An 18642-nucleotide genomic window follows, 5' to 3' on the forward strand; every position below is an offset into this window, starting at 1 on the left:
GTGATGGACTCCTTGGAGTTTTCTCTGTATAATATCAAGTCATCTATGAAGAGAGTTAGTTTTACTTTCTAGTCTGGATACCTTTTACTTCTTTTCTTGCGTATTGCCCTGGCTAGAAGCTCCAGTACAGTGTTGAGTGGACATGGTGCAAGTGGACATCCTTGACTTGTTTCTGATCTAAGAGGGAAAGCATCCAGTCTTTCACTATTAGTTGACTGTGGGTTTTTTTTTTTTTTTAAAGATTTTATTTATTTATTTGACAGAGAGAGATCACAAGTAGACAAAGAGGCAGGCAGAGAGAGAGAGAGAGGGAAGCAGGCTCCCTGCTGAGCAGAGAGCCCGATGCAGGACTCGATCCCAGGACCCTGAGATCATGACCTGAGCCGAAGGCAGCGGCCTAACCCACTGAGCCACCCAGGCGCCCTTGACTGTGGGTTTTTAAAGACACCCTTTATCAGCTTGAAGAAGTTTCCTTCTTTTTCTGGTTTGTTGAGTGTTTTTTTAAATCACAGAAAGCTGTTGGGTTTGTCAGATGCTTTCTATTTTGATGATTATATGGCTTTTGTATTTAATTCTGTTGACAGGGTGTGTTACCTTAATTGATTTTGGGATGTTAAACCATCCTTGCATTCCTGTGATAAACCTCCCTTGGTTATGTTGTATACTACTACTTGTATGACTTTGGAGTCATGTTTCTTATATTTTGTTGTAGATTCTTTTGTCCATATTCTTACAAGATAATCTAGTTTTCTGTGATGTCTTTGGTTGTGTTATTGGGGTAAAATGGGTTCATAGAATGAGTTGGGGAGTGTTCCCTAATCTTCTATTTTTTTGGATGAGTTAGTGAATAATTGGTATTAATTCTTTAAATGTTTGATATAATTCACCAATGAAGGCATCTGGGCCTGGGCTTCTCTTTGTGGATAGTTTCTTGATCATGAATTTAGTGTCTTGTTATACTCAGATTGTCTAATCTTCTGTTTCTAATTTCGTGTCTTACTAAGAATTTGTCCGTTTCTTAGCGTGTAATTATAATAGCAATCCCTTTAAATCTTTTTTATTTCTGTTAAGGTTGGTTATTTAGGAGTGTGCTGTTTAACTTCCACATATTTTTGTTTCCCCAATTTCATTCTGTTATTTATTTCTAATGCATTTTATTGTGGTTGGAGAACATACTAATTATTTTTATCCTTTTAAATTTAAGGAGCTTTGTTTTATGGTCTAGCATATGGTCTAACCTGGAAAATTTCCATATGTGCTTGAGAAGAATATTTATATTCAACTCTTGTTGTGGGGAGTATATTTTAGATGTCTGCTAGTTCTTGTTTGTTTATAGTATTGACCAAATGGCTTATTTCCTTGTTGATGTTCTGCCTGGTTGTTTTTCCCATTACTGACAGTGGAGTCCTGTGTCTCCATCAATGTCATTGATGTCTCCAACTACTATTGAATTTCCTCCTCCATTTCTATCAATTTTTGCTTTCTGTATTTTGGTGCTTTGATTAGGTATATATATGTATTTTTTGATTAGGTATTATATATTTATAATTGTTAATATCTTTCTGATGAATTGACTTTTATCATAAGATTTTCCTCTTTATCTCTAGTAACATGTTTTTGTTTGAAAGTCTATTTTAGCTGATATTAGTATAGCCACTTAAGCTTTCTTTTTTTTTTTTTTTCTACTTAAGCTTTCTTATGGTTGCTAATTGCATGGTATATCTTTTTCTGTCCTTTTGCTTTCAGTCTGTTTGTACCTTTGATCTATTATGTGTTTCATGTAAATACTATATATGGTTGGATCTTGTTTTCTTTCTTTTTTTTTTTTTATAAAGATTTTATTTATTTGGCACACAGAGAGAGAAATCACAAGCAGGCAGAGAGGCAGGCAGAGAGAGAGAGAGGAGGAAACAGGCTCCCTGCTCAGCAGAGAGCCCGATGTGGGGCTCGATCCCAGGACCCTGATCATGACCTGAGCCGAAGGCAGAGGCCTTAACCCACTGAGCCACCCAGGCGCCCCGGATCTTGTTTTCTTATACACCCTAACATTCTGTCTTTTGATTAGATTGTTTATGAGACTGACGCGCTACCTACTGTGCTAACGAGGCACCTTGATTAGATTGTTTAATTCATTCACATTTAATGTTAGCACTGATACAGTTGGATTTATGTCTGCATTTTACTTTTTGTTTTGTATATGTCTCATTTTTTTTTGTTCCTGTATTTCTACTTTACTGCTTTCTTTTGCATTAAGTGAAAATTTTCTAATATAGCATTTTAACTTCCTAAATAATTTTTTTCCTGTATATTTTCCTTTCCTTTCCTTTTTTTAGTGGTTGCTCTAAGGCTTATCATATACATCTTAAATTATCAGAATCAACTTCAGCTTTATACTCACTTAATTCCAGTAAGACATAGAAGTGTTATTCCTATTCCCTTTTCCCCTTTATTCTGACATCATTTTATATATCATACATGCCATATTAATGTTACAAAACCAACACTACCTTTCTATAATTATTTCTTTATATGATTTTATGTCTCTTGAAGTTGAAAGAGAGGAGAGGAAAGTATATGTTTGTAATTTTTTCTATAGTAACCTTGTTATTTATTAATTTTTGTGTCTCTTCATTTATTCCTGTGGATTCAAGTTACCATCTGGAGTCATTTCCTTAGCCTAATACAGCTTTGCTGCAACTCACCTCTTTTGTGGTGTTATTGGCAAATAGATTACATTTCTATATGTTAAAGGCTCAACAATAAATGATACACTCTTTTTACAAATTGTTTTAAAAAATTAATAATTTTAAAACGTTAAGTTGTTTAATTTGTGTTATTATAAACTTGTTGCTTATTTAATTGTAGTAAAATGCACATAATTTCAGATTTACCACTTTAACCATTTTTAAGTGTTTGGTTCAATGGCATTAAGTATATACCATTGTAACAACATCACTATCTCTAATCTGAATTTATACCAGTTTATGTTCAGTTATGTTCAATAAGATAAAAACTCTGCTGCTTTAAAGCTCCGTATCCACCCTTTTCGGTTACTGACGTTACAAAATTACATCTTTATATATTGTGTGACTCCAAAAACATAAACTAGGGGTGCCTGAGTGGCTCAGTTGTTAAGCGTCTGCCTTTGGCTCAGATCATGATCCCAGCGTCCTGGGATCAAGGCCCATATCAGGCTCTCTGCTCAGCGGGGAGCCTACTTCTCCCTCTCCAACTCCCCCATACTTCTGTTCCCTCTCTTGCTATCTTTGTCATAAATAAAATCTTAAAAAACAAAAACATAAACTAGTAATTGGCCTTTTTAGTGGATTGGTCTCTTTAATTTTGTAGGATACAAAGTTACAATAGTGCTAACTTTGAGACATAATTTTTTGAATGTATCTCTCAATACATGTAGAAAACAAAAGTGGAATTACACACTGCTGCTACATAATACTAGCTTTGATAACTGTTCACATATCACCTTTACTGAGATCTTCGTTTCTCATACAGCTTTGTGGTACTGTCTGGTATCCTTTCATTTCAACTTAACAGGACTCCCTGTAGTAGTTTTGTAGACTGGGTCTGGTGGTAACAAATTCTTCATCTTTTATTTATCTAGTAATATCTCAAGTTTTTTTTTTCAATTTTTTTTAATTTTATTTTTTATAAACATATAATATATTTTTATCCCCAGGGGTACAGGTCTGTGAATCGCCAGGTTTACACACTTCACAGCACTCACCATAGCACATACCCTCCCCAATGTCCATAACCCCACCCCCCCTCTCCCAACCCCCCTCCCCCCATCAACCCTCAGTTTGTTTTGTGAGATTAAGAGTCACTTATGGTTTGTCTCCCTCCCAATCCCATCTTGTTTCATTTACTCTTCTCCTACCCCCTTAACCCCCCATGTTGCATCTCCTCTCCCTCATATCAGGGAGATCATATGATAGTTGTCTTTCTCCGATTGACTTATTTCGCTAAGCATGATACCCTCTAGTTCCATCCACGTCGTCGCAAATGGCAAGATTTCATTTCTTGTGATGGCTGCATAGTATTCCATTGTGTATATATACCAGATCTTCTTTATCCATTCGTCTGTTGATGGACATCTAGGTTCTTTCCATAGTTTGGCTATTGTAGACATTGCTGCTATAAACACTCGGGTGCACATGCCCCTTCGGATCACTACGTTTGTATCTTTAGGGTAAATACCCAGCAGTGCAATTGCTGGGTCATAGGGTAGTTCTATTTTCAACATTTTGAGGAACCTCCATGCTGTTTTCCAGAGTGGTTGCACCAGCTTGCATTCCCACCAACAGTGTAGGAGGGTTCCCCTTTCTCCGCATCCTCGCCAGCATCTGTCATTTCCTGACTTGTTAATTTTAGCCATTCTGACTGGTGTGAGGTGATATCTCATTGTGGTTTTGATTTGTATTTCCCTGATGCCGAGTGATATGGAGCACTTTTTCATGTGTCTGTTGGCCATCTGGATGTCTTCTTTGCAGAAATGTCTGTTCATGTCCTCTGCCCATTTCTTGATTGGATGATTTGTTCTTTGGGTGTTGAGTTTGCTAAGTTCTTTATAGATTTTGGTCACTAGCCCTTTATCTGCTATGTCGTTTGCAAATATCTTCTCCCATTCTGTCAGTTGTCTTTTGGTTTTGTTAACTGTTTCCTTGCTGTGCAAAAGCTTTTGATCTTGATAAATCCCAATAGTTCATTTTTTTTTTTTTTTTTTAAAGATTTTTTTTATTTATTTATTTGACAGAGATCACAAGTAGGCAGAGAGGCAGGCAGAGAGAGAGAGAGGAGGAAGCAGGCTCTCCACCGAGCAGAGAGCCCGATGCGGGGCTCGATCCCAGGACCCTGGGATCATGACCTGAGGCGAAGGCAGAGAGGCTTTAACCCACTGAGCCACCCAGGCGCCCCCCAATAGTTCATTTTTGCCCTTGCTTCCCTTGCCTTTGGTGATGTTCCTAGGAAGATGTTGCTGCGGCTGAGGTCGAAGAGGTTGCTGCCTGTGTTCTCCTCAAGGATTTTGATGGATTCCTTTCTCACATTGAGATCCTTCATCCATTTTGAGTCTGTTTTCATGTGTGGTGTAAGGAAATGATCCAATTTCATTTTTCTGCATGTGGCTGTCCAATTTTCCCAACACCATTTATTGAAAAGGCTGTCTTTTTTCCATTGGACATTCTTTCCTGCTTTGTCAAAGATGAGTTGACCATAGAGTTGAGGGTCTATTTCTGGGCTCTCTATTCTGTTCCATTGATCTATGTGTCTGTTTTTGTGCCAGTACCATGCTGTCTTGATGATGACAGCTTTGTAATAGAGCTTGAAGTCCGGAATTGTGATGCCACCAACTTTGGCTTTCTTTTTCAATATTCCTTTGGCTATTCGAGGTCTTTTCTGGTTCCATATAAATTTTAGGATTATTTGTTCCATTTCTTTGAAAAAAATGGATGGTACTTTGATAGGAATTGCACTAAATGTGTAGATTGCTTTAGGTAGCATAGACATTTTCACAATATTTATTCTTCCAATCCAGGAGCATGGAACATTTTTCCATTTCTTTGTGTCTTCCTCAATTTCTTTCATGAGTACTTTATAGTTTTCTGTGTATAGATTCTTAGTCTCTTTGGTTAGGTTTATTCCTAGGTATCTTATAGTTTTGGGTGCAATTGTAAATGGGATGGACTCCTTAATTTCTCTTTCTTCTGTCTTGTTGTTGGTGTAGAGAAATGCAACTGATTTCTGTGCATTGATTTTATATCCTGACACTTTACTGAATTCCTGTACAAGTTCTAGCAGTTTTGGAGTGGAGTCTTTTGGGTTTTCCACATAGAGTATCATATCATCTGCGAAGAGTGATAGTTTGACTTCTTCTTTGCCGATTTGGATGCCTTTAATTTCCTTTTGTTGTCTGATTGCTGAGGCTAGGACTTCTAGTACTATGTTGAAGAGCAGTGGTGATAACGGACATCCCTGCCGTGTTCCTGACCTTAGCGGAAAAGCTTTCAGTTTTTCTCCATTGAGAATGATATTTGCGGTGGGTTTTTCATAGATGGCTTTGATAATATTGAGGTATGTGCCGTCTATCCCTACACTTTGAAGAGTTTTGATCAGGAAGGGATGCTGTACTTTGTCAAATGCTTTTTCAGCATCAATGGAGAGTATCATATGGTTCTTGTTCTTTCTTTTATTAATGTGTTGTATCACATTGATTGATTTGCGGATGTTGAACCAACCTTGCAGCCCTGGAATAAATCCCACTTGGTCGTGGTGAATAATTCTTTTAATGTACTGTTGAATCCTATTGGCTAGTATTTTGGTGAGAATTTTTGCATCTGTGTTCATCAAGGATATTGGTCTTTAGTTCTCTTTTTTGATGGGATCCTTGTCTGGTTTTGGGGTCAAGGTGATGCTGGCCTCATAAAATGAGTTTGGAAGTTTTCCTTCTATTTTTTGGAACAGTTTCAGGAGAATAGGAATTAGTTCTTCTTTAAATGTTTGGTAGAATTCCCCCGGGAAGCCGTCTGGCCCTGGGCTTTTGTTTGTTTGGAGATTTTTGATGACTGTTTCAATCTCCTTACTGGTTATGGGAATATCTCAAGTTTTCACTCACTTTTTCCCCTCAGTTTTATTGAGATATAATTGATATATAACATTGTTTAAGGTGTACAACCTAATGATTTTTATATTTATTGTGAAATGATTACCACAGTAAGTTTGGTTAACATCCATCACCTCTCATAGTTAGAACATTTTTTTCTTGTGATGAGAACTTTTAAGATCTACTCTTAGCAACTTTCAAATGTATCATGAGGTATTGTTAACTGTAGTCAGCATGCTGTACAGTTACATTCTCCAGAATTTATTTACCTCATAACTAAAGTTTGTACCTTTTGACACCTTTACCCATTTCCCTCACCACCCCCACCCCCTCTGGCAGCCACCAATCTGTTCTCTGTTCAGTCTTTTCAGATTCTGCATAAGTGAGACCATGCAGTACTTGTCTTTCTCTGTTTGACTTATTTCACTTAGAATAATGCCTTCAAGATCCATCTGTTTTTGGAAATGCCAGTATTTCTTTTTCTTGCTCACTTTTGAAGGACATTTTTGCCAGATAAAGGATTCTTGGTTGACATTTTTTTTCTTCCTTCCTTCCTTTCTTTCTTTCACTTTGAAAATACTGCCCAGTCGCCTTCTGACCTCCAAAATTTCTGAGAGAAATCTGCTGATAATCATATTGGAGATCCCTTATATGTGAGGATTTACCTCTTTCTTGCTGCTTTCAAGATTTTCCCTTTCTCTTCAGCTTTCAACAGCTTGATTATAATGTGTCTGGGTAGGAACTGTTAGTTTCAGCCTACTTAAGAGTTCATTGAGCTTCTTGGATGTTTATATTCATGTCTTTCTTCAAACTTGGTGCATTTTGCCTATTTCCTCAAATCCCTCTTTCTCTTTCTTCCCCTTTGGGACTCCCACTGTGCATATATAGTGGTTTCTTTAAAGCCCCCGTTAACTTGCTTCGGCTGAAGGGGGAGGGGTTTGTAACTGTGTCAGTGAGGACTGCAACAATGGTTGGTGGTTTCTGTGTGTACACCTCTCTGATCAGAAGCAGCAGTCATCTGTCAGTACACAGAGCCCCAGTATTTGGAGGCAAGGTTCTCATTGCCTTCTCTGGCCCCACAAGCTGTGTGCTGCCTGCTCCAGGAACATCTGCACAGCTGCCTGCCCCCGGGCTCCCCCACCCTCAGGACCTGAAATTAACCACAGTTTAACCTCCAAGCCTTCCCCCAGAAACTGCAAGCCTTGAGTAGACTGCAGAGTTCCAAAATAGTTACATTAGGCATTCTGCAGCACAGTTTTTGTCCATGTGAGATGTAGTCCTGGTCCTCCTCTGTCATCATTCATATATATTGTCATATATTTACTTTTAAAATCAGTTCAGAGAAGGGGCACCTGGCTGGTTCATCAGAAGAGTGTGTGACTCTTGATCTCAGGGTCGTGAGTTCATGCCCCACATTGGGTATAGAGATTACTTAAGTATTTTTTAAAAAATCATTTCAGTGAATGGGGGCACCTGGGTGGCTCAGTGGGTTAAAGCCTCTGCCTTCGGCTCGGGTCATGATCCCAGGGTTCTGGGATCAAGCCCCACATCGGGCTCTCTGCTCAGCAGGGAGCCTGCTTCCCTCTCTCTCTCTGCCTGCCTCTCTGCCTACTTGTGATTTCTGTCAAATAAATAAATAAAATCTTTTAAAAAAATCATTTCAGTGAAGAAAGGAGAAACAATATGCATTTATATTGGGTTTTATTTGTATTTATTATCAGACTTCCCACTGAGCATAATTACTCTCAGGTATAATCTGAAACTGGCCCCTGTAGGAGGAGGGCAGGGAGAGAGGGAAGGAAGAGGCAAACACTCCAGATTGGTAGGTGGTAGTTCTAATAAGCAAGGGAACTCACATATGAGCCTTGGTGTAGGCAGCCACAAGATGAGTAGATCTCCACACCCACCTGCCAAATCTCAAAAGTTCCTATATTATATATGTAGTATATATACATATGTTATATGAACTGGGTTCAATCACATATGCTGTCCAGATGGTCTCAACACCACATCATAATCTGAAGGCTTTGTCCTTGGAGCATCCTTTGGGAGTGGGGAAGGCAAATAGAATGCATATTCCAAGGACAGGAGGGGATAGGGAACCTCCAGCTGCCAGAGTCAGGATCACAGGTGAACCAGAGGTAACATCCTCTTCATAACCTCCTCCGAAAGCAGTGCTTTTTGTGTTTCCAAGTAAATTGAAATTGTTGCCTGGGGTCTCTTACTTTCAGCTTGCTGAACTTCCTTTAGTAGTTTTATAAAGTTGTCTGCTAGCCACAAATTATGTTTTTGTTTGTCTGGGAATGTCTTTACTTCACCTTTATTTTTGAAAGGTAGTTTTACTTACAATGGGATTCTTGTTTGGCAGTTTTTTTCCTCCAGTACTTTGAATATATTATCCCACTGCCCCTTACTCTCCTTTGTTTATGTTAGCTGTTAATGTTATTACTTATCCCATGTAAGTGGTGTCATTTTTCTCTTGCTTTCATGATTGTCTCTTTGTCTTTTGACACTTTTTTTTTTTTTGAGATATTATTTATTTGACAGACAGAGGTCACACGTAGGCAGAGTGGCAGGCAGAGAGAGAAGGAAGCAGGCTCCCCGCTGAGCAGAGAGCCTGATGCGGGGCAGGACCCTGGGATCTCAACCTGAGCCGAAGGCAGAGGCTTTAACCCACTGAGCCACCCAGGCGCCCCTTGACACTTACTTTCACGTGTCTGTGTGTGGATCTCTTGTGTAATGTTTTTCAGTACATTCGGAAGTTGTCAGCTATTATTTCTCTAAATAATTTTTCTGCTCCTTTCTCTCTCATCCTTCTAATGGTCCCTTTACATTTGTAGTTGGTGTGTTTAATGATGTCCCACATTTTTTTTTAAACATTTATTTTAGAGAGAGAGCGTGAGCTGGGGTAGGAGCAGAGGGAGAGGGAGAGAGAGAAGCAGACTTCCCACTGAGCATGGAGCCCAACATGGGCCTTGAACTCATGACTTGAGCCGAAATCAAGAGTCCAACGCTTAACCTACTGAGCCAGCCGGGTGCCCCAATGATGTCCCACATTTCTAAGACAATGTTCACTTTTCTTCATTTTCTTTTCTCTCTGTTCCTTGGATTACATAATCTTTATCGATCTATCCCCAGCCCACTTACTTTTCTTTCTGCCAGATTAAATATACTGCTGAGCCCCTCGGGTGAATTTTTCATTTGTTATTGTGCTTTTCCTCTCCAGAATTTCCATTTAGTCTTCTTATAATTTCTCTATATCACTATTCTCAGTTTGATGTGACATTCCCCTCATACCTTCCTTTATTTCTTTAATTATGGTTTTCTTTAGTTCTCTGAATGGGTTTATAATGATGTCTTTGCCTATTAACTCCAGCATCTTGTTACTCTGACAGGTAGTGCCTCTTTTGCCTGCCTTCTTTCCCAGTGTATGTGTCATACTCCTGAAAACTGGACATTTCAGAAAATATATTGTTACAAGTCTGGGTACTGGCCTCCCCAGGGAGGGGGGTTGCTATTATTATTTGCTTCTTTAGTGATTGGCTGGATTTTTTAGTGATGTCTATTTTATCCCTTCTTCCTGTCCCCACAGTGTAAGTCTGATGTTGCTCCTTAGTTGGCGAGGCCTTGGTTGTGTCCATAGCCACCTTAGAATGACAGTGGGTTTGGCAGAGCTCTTTCGACTCTCCTTTGCCCTTACTTCACTCAACTGTTAAGGTTTCTTAGTTGCCAGTTGATGGCTCTCTGTTTCCAACAGTGCCTTGGGTCATATATTGCTCCATAGACTGATCCAGCAAAATCTGGGCTCCTTTGAAGGGATGGTTCCCAGGGTCAGTGTTTGAAATCTGTTTTGACTCCAGGGGGCTTCTCCCAGCTTCCTAGTTGTCTCCATCAAAGTAGGTGGCCCACAGTTTAGCCTATGTAGCAGTGAATCTGTCAGTCTCTTCCTAGTTGCCATTCACCACTACTTCCAGTTTTGGGGAGCACTTGTAGGCTTGAATTTCTCCACTCTGTTCTAAATGAGGTCAGTTCATTAAGGAAATGATTCGGTGCTGTTTTAGGTCTTCTCACCCCAGGCAAGATCCTGAGCATAGCTGGGAGTAAAGACAGTAGCATCCTTGTATCTGAGTGATACCCCTCCTTTAGAAGCTCAGTGCGGGTGAGGGCCCTCTCATCTTCTTGGCACGCTTCACCCAGCATGCAGTCTTCACATTATGGTCTGGGGCAAAGGTGACTGGGGCCCCAGTATTTTTATCGGCCCTGCTCTCAAGGTACAGCCTTCATCTTATAAGTCCAACCTGGTGTACAAATTTCCACCTCTTGGCTGCACTTTCTCAAAACTTATCCTTGACAACAGATACTGGGGGCAGGATAAGATATGCTGCTGTTCTGCCCCTCCCAGGAAGATTGCCTTTGGACTAGGAGCTGCTGGAAAGGGAGCCCTGTGTTGTTGGCTTTGGCCTGGTGTGGAGTTTTTTTGTTTTGTTTTTTTTTTAAGATTTTATTTGTCAGAGAGAGAGAGGGAGAGAGAGCGAGCACAGACAGAATGGCAGGCAGAGGCAGAGGGAGAAGCAGGCTCCCTGCTGAGCAAGGAGCCCGATGCGGGACTCGATCCCAGGACGCTGGGATCATAACCTGAGCCGAAGGCAGCTGCTTAACCAACTGAGCCACCCAGGCGTCCCTGGTGTGGAGTTTTTGTCTCACTGAGCTGGGACCGGGGAGGGAGGCAGTTGGTCTTAGTTCAGATACCACCCACTCTCACTGCTCTTAATAGCTTTTAGTAGATCTTTTTTGGGGGAAAAAGTGTCTTTATTTGGTATGTACGCTCTCAGGACGACTTCAAGAGACTTTAAATGGTAAGTTTTAAAAATGATTTTCACCTGGGGCGCCTGACCCTTAGTTTTGGCTCAGGTCATGATCTCAGGGTTGTGAGATTGAGCCCTGTTGTCAAACTCGGCACACAGAGGGGAGTCTGCTTGAGATTCCCTCTCTCCCTCTCCCACATGCTATCTCTCTCAAAAAAATAATAATAATAATAATAATAAAAGTAACAATTTTCACCAATTTCACTGAAGAGGGGTCTTCAGAACTCCCCAGGCTATCATGCTAGATAGGTCCAATTGGGATTACATTTTATGTTTGTTAGATCTCATTTAACTTGGGACAGTTAGGACATTTTTGAAGACTATAGGCCATGTGTTTTATAAAATGACCCTCGGTTTGGATTTGTTTGATATTTTCTCATGAATAGAGTCAGATTATGCATTTTCAGCAGGAATACCACAAAAGTGATATTGTATCCTTCTCTGTGCGCTGACTGGATCAGGAGATGTGTGACATCTGTTTAACACATTATCAGGTGTTATTTTAGTTTAGGCATATATTGAGTATCACATAGTATATTTTTTTGGTTATTAGATTGAAATTTCTGTTTGTATTTTTGTGAATGCCTTTGCTGAATTATCTGTGGGATTTTGTTTTATCAATTCTAATATTCTAATATTGTTGTGTTTTACTAAAAGCTCTTTGTATTAATGATATTAATTTGGGGGGATGTATGTTGCAAATTTTCCCCAGTGTAGTGTTTGCTCTTAATTTCTTATGACTGTAGTTTTTGATAACTTGCTTAAAATTTTTTAAGAAATTATAATATTTTCCCATATGATTTCTACCTCTGGGGTCATACTTAGAAAAGCCCCCCCGCCCTTTTTAAAGCTGTTCTTCTAAGATTACAGATGTTTTCTTCTACTACATACTGATTTTCTTTTTATGTTTCCCAAATAGGTACGTTTGCAGGAGCACATGGGTGAAAAATATACAACCTACGGTGTGAAAGCTCGCCAGTTGAAATTTTTTGAAGAAAATGTGAATTTTTGAGAATTTAATCTGCCAGAACTGAAGACCTATTTTTAAAGGTTTTTGGCTTAAACAGAAACCTGTAATAATGGCTGGAGGCCATTCTCTTTTGGAATGAAGCAATGTCACAAAGAAAGAGAAAACCTTTGGCTATTTTACTCTCTTGATGAGGAAAATCTATTACAAGATGTCTGGTTACTGTTTACTGAGCCTTAAACCACCAACTTTATACTTAGAACTTTATTTTTTTAAGGTACTAATTAGCTTGATTACAGGGCCATAAAATTAGATTGGAAGTTTTGTATTGTACTATTGTGATAAATGCATAGAAGTAAATATGTCATAGTGATACTAATTGTCATTGTTAATAATTTCAGGTAGTAGTTGATAAATTATTTTTTTTAAGTCAATTCATGATTCTGGGAGTAGATTTTGAATATGAATATGAAGTACCTACTGTTTGAGCAACGGAATTCCTTTTTTATATATGATGGATGTTTAGCCTTTTATTTTCATTTAATATGAACTTCATTTACGGTATATAAGAATTGAAACTAAGAAATATTTTGGCTTTGTCAATCAATGTTTTTGTATACTGGTCTTTTTTTAAGAGTAATATTTTCATTGGTGAAAACATTTGCTAAAACACTAATTCCCTTTCCAGTTAAGCAATTTTTAAGTGAGGTCCAGCTCCTTTTAGTTATGTTGGGACATATTTATCTCCTGAAGTTTTGTCTTCTTGTACATCAAATTATTTGTTGTCTTTAAATGTATGACTATGTATCACATATTTTATTAGTTGTTTAATAAGGGGTAATTCCCATGTGGGAAATAAATTTTTAAAAAAGTCTTGATTAGTAAATTTTTACTTCTATATTCAAGGGTCTTTAAAAATGAATACTGTTCCAGAAATGTTTTTTTTATAATTAAAAATGTTACCTGACCTTTTTTGAAAATTACACATAAAATACTCGAATGAAATGTTCCCTTCCCAGTCACTGAACAAGACTTTTAGTTTTACTGTATGCCAGGAGCTGTGGATATAGTGGTGAGTGAGTAAAACCCAATACTCCCATTCTCACAGTGCTCATGGTCTGGTTTCTGAGACCTCTTAGCTTGACTTTGAAGGGTTTGTTAGAACTCAATGGTAAAGCCACCTAGTCTTAGTCCCATTTTGGAGGTAAATCTTTGGCAAACTGGATCTTCCCTGAACTATTCACCATTTCTTGAATGTTTTATGAATCTACATCTTTCTGGAGAGACATCAGTTTTACTTAAGTTTTCTCACTTGTGGCCATAATGTACATATTATTTTCTTAGAATTGAAAAATTCTCCCCCCATATGTTATTATTCCCATTCTGTATATTTTTATTTTGCTTAAACATTCATTCAGTTTTCATCCCAATATCTTTGGATATTCTGTGGTTTTTCTGTCTTGAGTGCTTAATCATTTTTAATTTTCTATCATTATAAAACACCTTTAACAGCATGCATTTTCTTCTCAATATAACTTTGGCCGCATTTCAGACTTTGATATTATTTTGACATTAATTTTTAAATAGTAATTCTTGTTTTGATTTTCTCTTTAAGAAGTGTTCCTTAGGGATGCCTGGGTGGCTCAGTCAGTTAACCGTCTGCTTTGGTTCAGGTTATGATCCCGGGGTCCCTGATAGAGTCCCGCATTGGGCTCCTTGCTCAGTGGGAGCCTGCTTCACCCTCTGCCTGCTGCTCCCCATTCTATGTGTGCTAACAAATTAATAAATCTTAAAGAAAAAAAAAGTAGTGTTCCTTAACTTCCATATACAAACGTTCCCTGGCTATCTAAAAGTAGAGAATTCCTGTGAAACCTTTGGTAAGCTGAAACAGTGAAAAGCAAAGAGTATCCCCCATTTCCTGAAAGTTCGTGACATGCCACTTCGCTTTTACGCAAGACCTACAGTAAGACCTGTTTTTGCTAACTGAAAGAAATTTGAAGAGGATTTTCGCTTTTATGAAAAAAGCCATCACTATAGAAATGTAAGATTTTTGTAAAAGTGAAGTGGCATGAAACGAGCTTTCAGAAAGCAGGGGAATATCTGTATTTTGAAAGCCAAGAAAATGTTATCTCCTTGCTCCAACTGCATTGCAGTGTTACTGAATATGATCTGCCCAACTTTAATTTCTTGGAATTGTTTTCCCTGTCACTCAGTAGATGATCCATTATTGTAACGACCCTATGGGCATTTAATACAGGTGAATTCTGTTACGCACAGACAGAATCACTTGCCTTTATATATTATTCAAATCTATTTATAAGACCTGACCAATAGAGTATTGTAATGATGGAAATGTTCTCTATCTGCATCGTGATAAGGTAGCCAGTGGTCATATATGGCTTTTAAGCTCTCAAAATGTGGCTAGTTTGAGGAGCTCAATCTTTTAGTTTTAATTTAAATAAACATATAGGACTAATGGCACCATATTGGATAGGGCATCTCTGAATGATTCACTAAGTATTTACTGAGCACCTACAAAGTGTCACAAACTCATTATAGGTACTACACAAACAGCAAAGAGAGTAATGAGATCCTTGTTCCCCTGAAGCTTACATGCTGGGTGGGGCCAAGGAAAAAATATATAATGTGGGGTATCTTAGTGCATATAGAATAATGAGGCATACCACTTTTTTTTTTTTCCATACCACTTTGGTTTGATAGGTCAGCAGATGCTTCCTTATAGTCACATTTGAATAGAGACCTGAATGAAAGGAAAGAACAAGTCATGTATATCTGAGGGAACATGTTTCAAGTATAGAGAACAAGTGCAGAAGTCTTCATTTGATCACTGGTCCACTTGATATAACAAAATCTGAAAGGTAGTGTTGTTCTACCAAGAGTGTAGCTTTGCAAACTCTTAAGTATGTAACGTTCTTTCTTTATAAAATTTCACATATTTAATACCTAATGGTTTCTTTTTCAGATTTTATTTATTTGACAGAAAAATCACAAGTACGCAGAGAGGCAGGCAGAGAGAGGAGGAAGCAGGCTCCCTGCCAAGCAGAGAGCCAGATGCGGGACTCAATCCCAGGACCCTGAGATCATGACCTGAGCCAAAGGCAGAGGCTTAACCCACTGAGCCACCCAGGCGCCCCAATACCTAATGATTCTTAACAGTGACATCTTCACAGCTATGAAGTGTTCTTTTTCCCCATTTAATGCCTTCTGATGTTAAGTATCTGACTTTCTCACTATTACCTCTCCTTTCTGCCTGCATCTGCCTAATATATCCTTGTTCCTGTTTTCAGCCTTTGGGTGTCATCATGAAAACGTAAGGTAACTTGATGTTTAATGCTTTTTGGCAGTCCCACCCCCTTTTTTTTAAAGATTTTATTTCTTTATTTGACAGAGATCACAAGTAGGCAGAGAGGCAGGCAGAGAGAGAGGAAAGGAAGCAAGCTGCCTGCTGAGCAGAGAGCCAGATGTGGGGCTCAATCCCGGGACCCTGGGATCATAACCTGAGCCTAACGCAGAGGCTTTAACCCACTGAGCCACCCAGGCACACCTGGCCGTTCCTTTTTAATCACATTTATTACTCTTAATAATATGCTCAGTCTTATTTCTGCTCTTATTTTTTTTAAACTTCCTGACTTTTGCCATATATTAAGGTCTTTGCTCGTTTTTTAAACTTACATTTTATTAAGTCTTCTTTACTCCTATGGAGAAATAGAATATTATCTATAAAAATCCTCCCACTCCCTTCCCACACACAAAACCTTTAAGAACGTTTTTCTCTTCAGGCCTCTGGAAAGTTAAAAAAGAATAGGTTTCTACTTTGGTCCACCTCAAGTAAAGCATGGATTGAATTTTTTCTGCTTAACAAAAGCCTAATTTTAGTGGTACCCAAATATTACCTTCCCACAAATTTACATTAAATTTTTCCATAGGTGCTTACTGTCAAGAAAGACATCTTTTAGGAACTTTCAGCTACAGGAAATAGAAATGATGCTCTGAGAACCACAAACTTCTAACTTTGGCTTTTACTCATAGGTTTGCTTACAGAGCAATGAACAAAAGACTCTTTAGACACAGACTTGCACTGAGTTTTAATTGCAAACATTAAAACAATTTAACCACTCATAGTGAACTATAAAACTTTGACAGTTAAATTGTACTTTCATTTAAGAGGCATTTATTCATCATTTTGGTAGACCTGAAAGAAACTTTGCATACTTGGGTTTCCTGTTCTCATTTCAGAAGAATATTATGAAGAGGAGGTCTGAAGTATTTATAAATCAAAAGCCAGCTGAGCTGGAAGTGAACTATAAGGAGAACAAAATCTACACGCAGCTGTGCCAAAAGAGCAGCAGTGGGTTTTAGCTCATGTTTTGAGTATGAAAACTGAGCTCCTCTCAAGCAAAAGGAAAGCCGGTGCAAGAGTAAAGCTAAATCATGAAAAACCTAATTAGTTATTTTTAGCATGCCTCTTAATTTTCCTTTCCCCTGGTTTCTTGTCTTCTGAGCCTGAGTCTTGAACAGGTAACCACTTGAGGGGGTGCCGGCGGTAAATGGGCCATGGAGGAAGTGTCAACTGAGCCAGAACAGAGAAAATCCATCAATATTAAGCATTAAAAGTTTGAAAGAGCATTAGGTATAATGCCTGGTCCCCAAATACCTCCTATGCAAAGGGTAAAAACAGCAGCAACAAGACGGACATTCCAATGAAAACGAGGTACCTCTGCCCAGACAACGTAATTTTAAGAACTGGGTACAACCTTCACCATTTACACATAAGGCTTTAAGAGGTAAAAGGTGAGGCGGGAGCATTGTGAAGACTATAGAGAATCCCTGCTAGCTCTGACTTTAAGATTACTAATTGGAGCAGCTGCCAAGAAATGAGCTGTGTCCTTTTATATGCAGCTTTATCTCACACTTTTTGGCATTCTACTTTTCCAGTGACAGCAAGGTGAAACTGATGGCAAAAATAGGTTTCGGAACGTCGGTGCGGGTTCCCACTGCTAGGTCCAACCAAACCGGGTAACCAAGTTCAGAACGCTTCACACGCCACTAACATCCGAACACCCACAAACTTCTTACCAAACACGAAAAAGCAAATCCGGCCATAACTATATAGACAGTCCACCCGAACTGTTCAGCCACGTACCCGTAGATAAATCCAACTATCTGAAACAAACGAAGTGTATTAATTGCAATCAAGCTGGTTAGGGGAGAAGGAAAAGGATACTATGCAAAACCAATACTTACTGCAGAAAAAATAATAATTCCCTGAAACATCTGTTCGGCTAGCTTCTGGCCCTTGTAATCCTAGGGGTGAAGAAGAGCAAAGCGGGAATTGGTTCCACCACGGAAAGAGGCACGGTTCCTGGCCTGGCCTCCCAGCTTTGGCACCGGCCAACCCCAACGTTAGGGGCCTCCCCACAAACTGGGCAAGGAATGAAATTCTGGGTTTCCTGGGGGAAACGGAAGCATCCTAGCAGAGCAAGGACAGGGGGCTCCTCCCGGAGGTAGAGAGATGGGGACCCGGGAAGCACAATTCAGGAAAGAGACGGCAAGGCAGCCATCCGAGCCAGGAACCGCGCCGCACAGGGTTGGTGCAGCGGCGGAGCCGCGTGCGGGGGGTCTTGGGGCCGAGCCCTCACCATTTGTGTGGGCAGCGAGCTCAGATGTTCCAACATGACTGGCTGAGAAGGCTGGCAGCCGGGCGAGGGCAGCCGGGACTCGGGGACCGCACACGCCGGTATCCGATACCACGGGTAGCTCCGGGGCCCCAAGGAGCCGAGCAGTGGGATGGCCGTGGCCCCGGAAGCGGATGTTTCCCACAGACCCGAACGGCCCGAGGCCCCGCCCCGCGCCATCACCAGGCCACCTGCGCTTCGGAGCCCGCGGTAGCCCGGCGCCCTATCCTCGAGGGCTGAGGTGGTGACGGCCGAAAGGAGGCATCGCGCGCCCGGGAAAGGTTCGCCGTCAGTGCTGCCGGGTGCCCGGAGCCGCGACCCTAGCCCGACAAACTGCTCTCCCCGGCACCACCTCGGCACAACGGCTGCCGGCGCGCCCCCTGTCTCCATGGCGACCGGCCTTTCCCGGCGAGGACCCCAGCGGCGGGACTGCCCGGCGGCGCCTGTTCGGCGCCACGCTCCCGCGGTCGGAGTGGCGGGCCGGCTGCGGGTGGGCAG

General features: G+C 40.2%; 2 protein-coding genes across 4 annotated transcripts in view; one reads left to right on the plus strand and one right to left on the minus strand.

Annotated features, from left to right (window-relative positions):
- Window positions 1-13322, plus strand: part of NEK4 (NIMA related kinase 4) — a 38283-nt gene extending 24961 nt beyond the window's left edge. For all 3 annotated transcript variants that reach the window (XM_047692257.1, XM_047692265.1, XM_047692275.1), the window contains exon 15: window positions 12401-13322. In XM_047692257.1, the coding sequence (XP_047548213.1) occupies window positions 12401-12493 (93 nt within the window). In that variant the 3' untranslated portion in view covers window positions 12494-13322. The remainder of the gene's footprint in view (window positions 1-12400) is intronic.
- Window positions 13323-16529: 3207 nt separating this feature from the next.
- On the minus strand, window positions 16530-18534 carry SPCS1 (signal peptidase complex subunit 1). The gene is made up of 4 exons (XM_047692327.1): window positions 18109-18534; window positions 17714-17773; window positions 17546-17632; window positions 16530-17039 (listed from the first exon to the last, which is right to left on the minus strand). Exons 1-4 carry the CDS (start codon window positions 18532-18534, stop codon window positions 16914-16916), a joined length of 699 nt encoding a protein of 232 aa, XP_047548283.1. The 3' UTR covers window positions 16530-16913.
- Between the last annotated feature and the right edge of the window lie 108 nt (window positions 18535-18642).

This window comes from Lutra lutra, chromosome 1, assembly GCF_902655055.1.
Source record: "Lutra lutra chromosome 1, mLutLut1.2, whole genome shotgun sequence".
NCBI classification, from domain to species: Eukaryota; Metazoa; Chordata; class Mammalia; order Carnivora; family Mustelidae; genus Lutra; species Lutra lutra.

Bases quoted from the DNA above. Each gene is read 5' to 3' on its own strand.
- SPCS1 (XM_047692327.1), bottom strand. From the start codon at position 18,534: ATGGAGACAGGGGGCGCGCCGGCAGCCGTTGTGCCGAGGTGGTGCCGG. The intron at 17,633-17,713 runs GTAAGTATTGGT...CGTTTGTTTCAG, and splicing joins GAATTATTATTTTTTCTGCA to ATAGTTGGATTTATCTACGG. The intron at 17,040-17,545 runs GTAAGAAGTTTG...GTTCTGGCTCAG, and splicing joins GATTTGCTTTTTCGTGTTTG to TTGACACTTCCTCCATGGCC.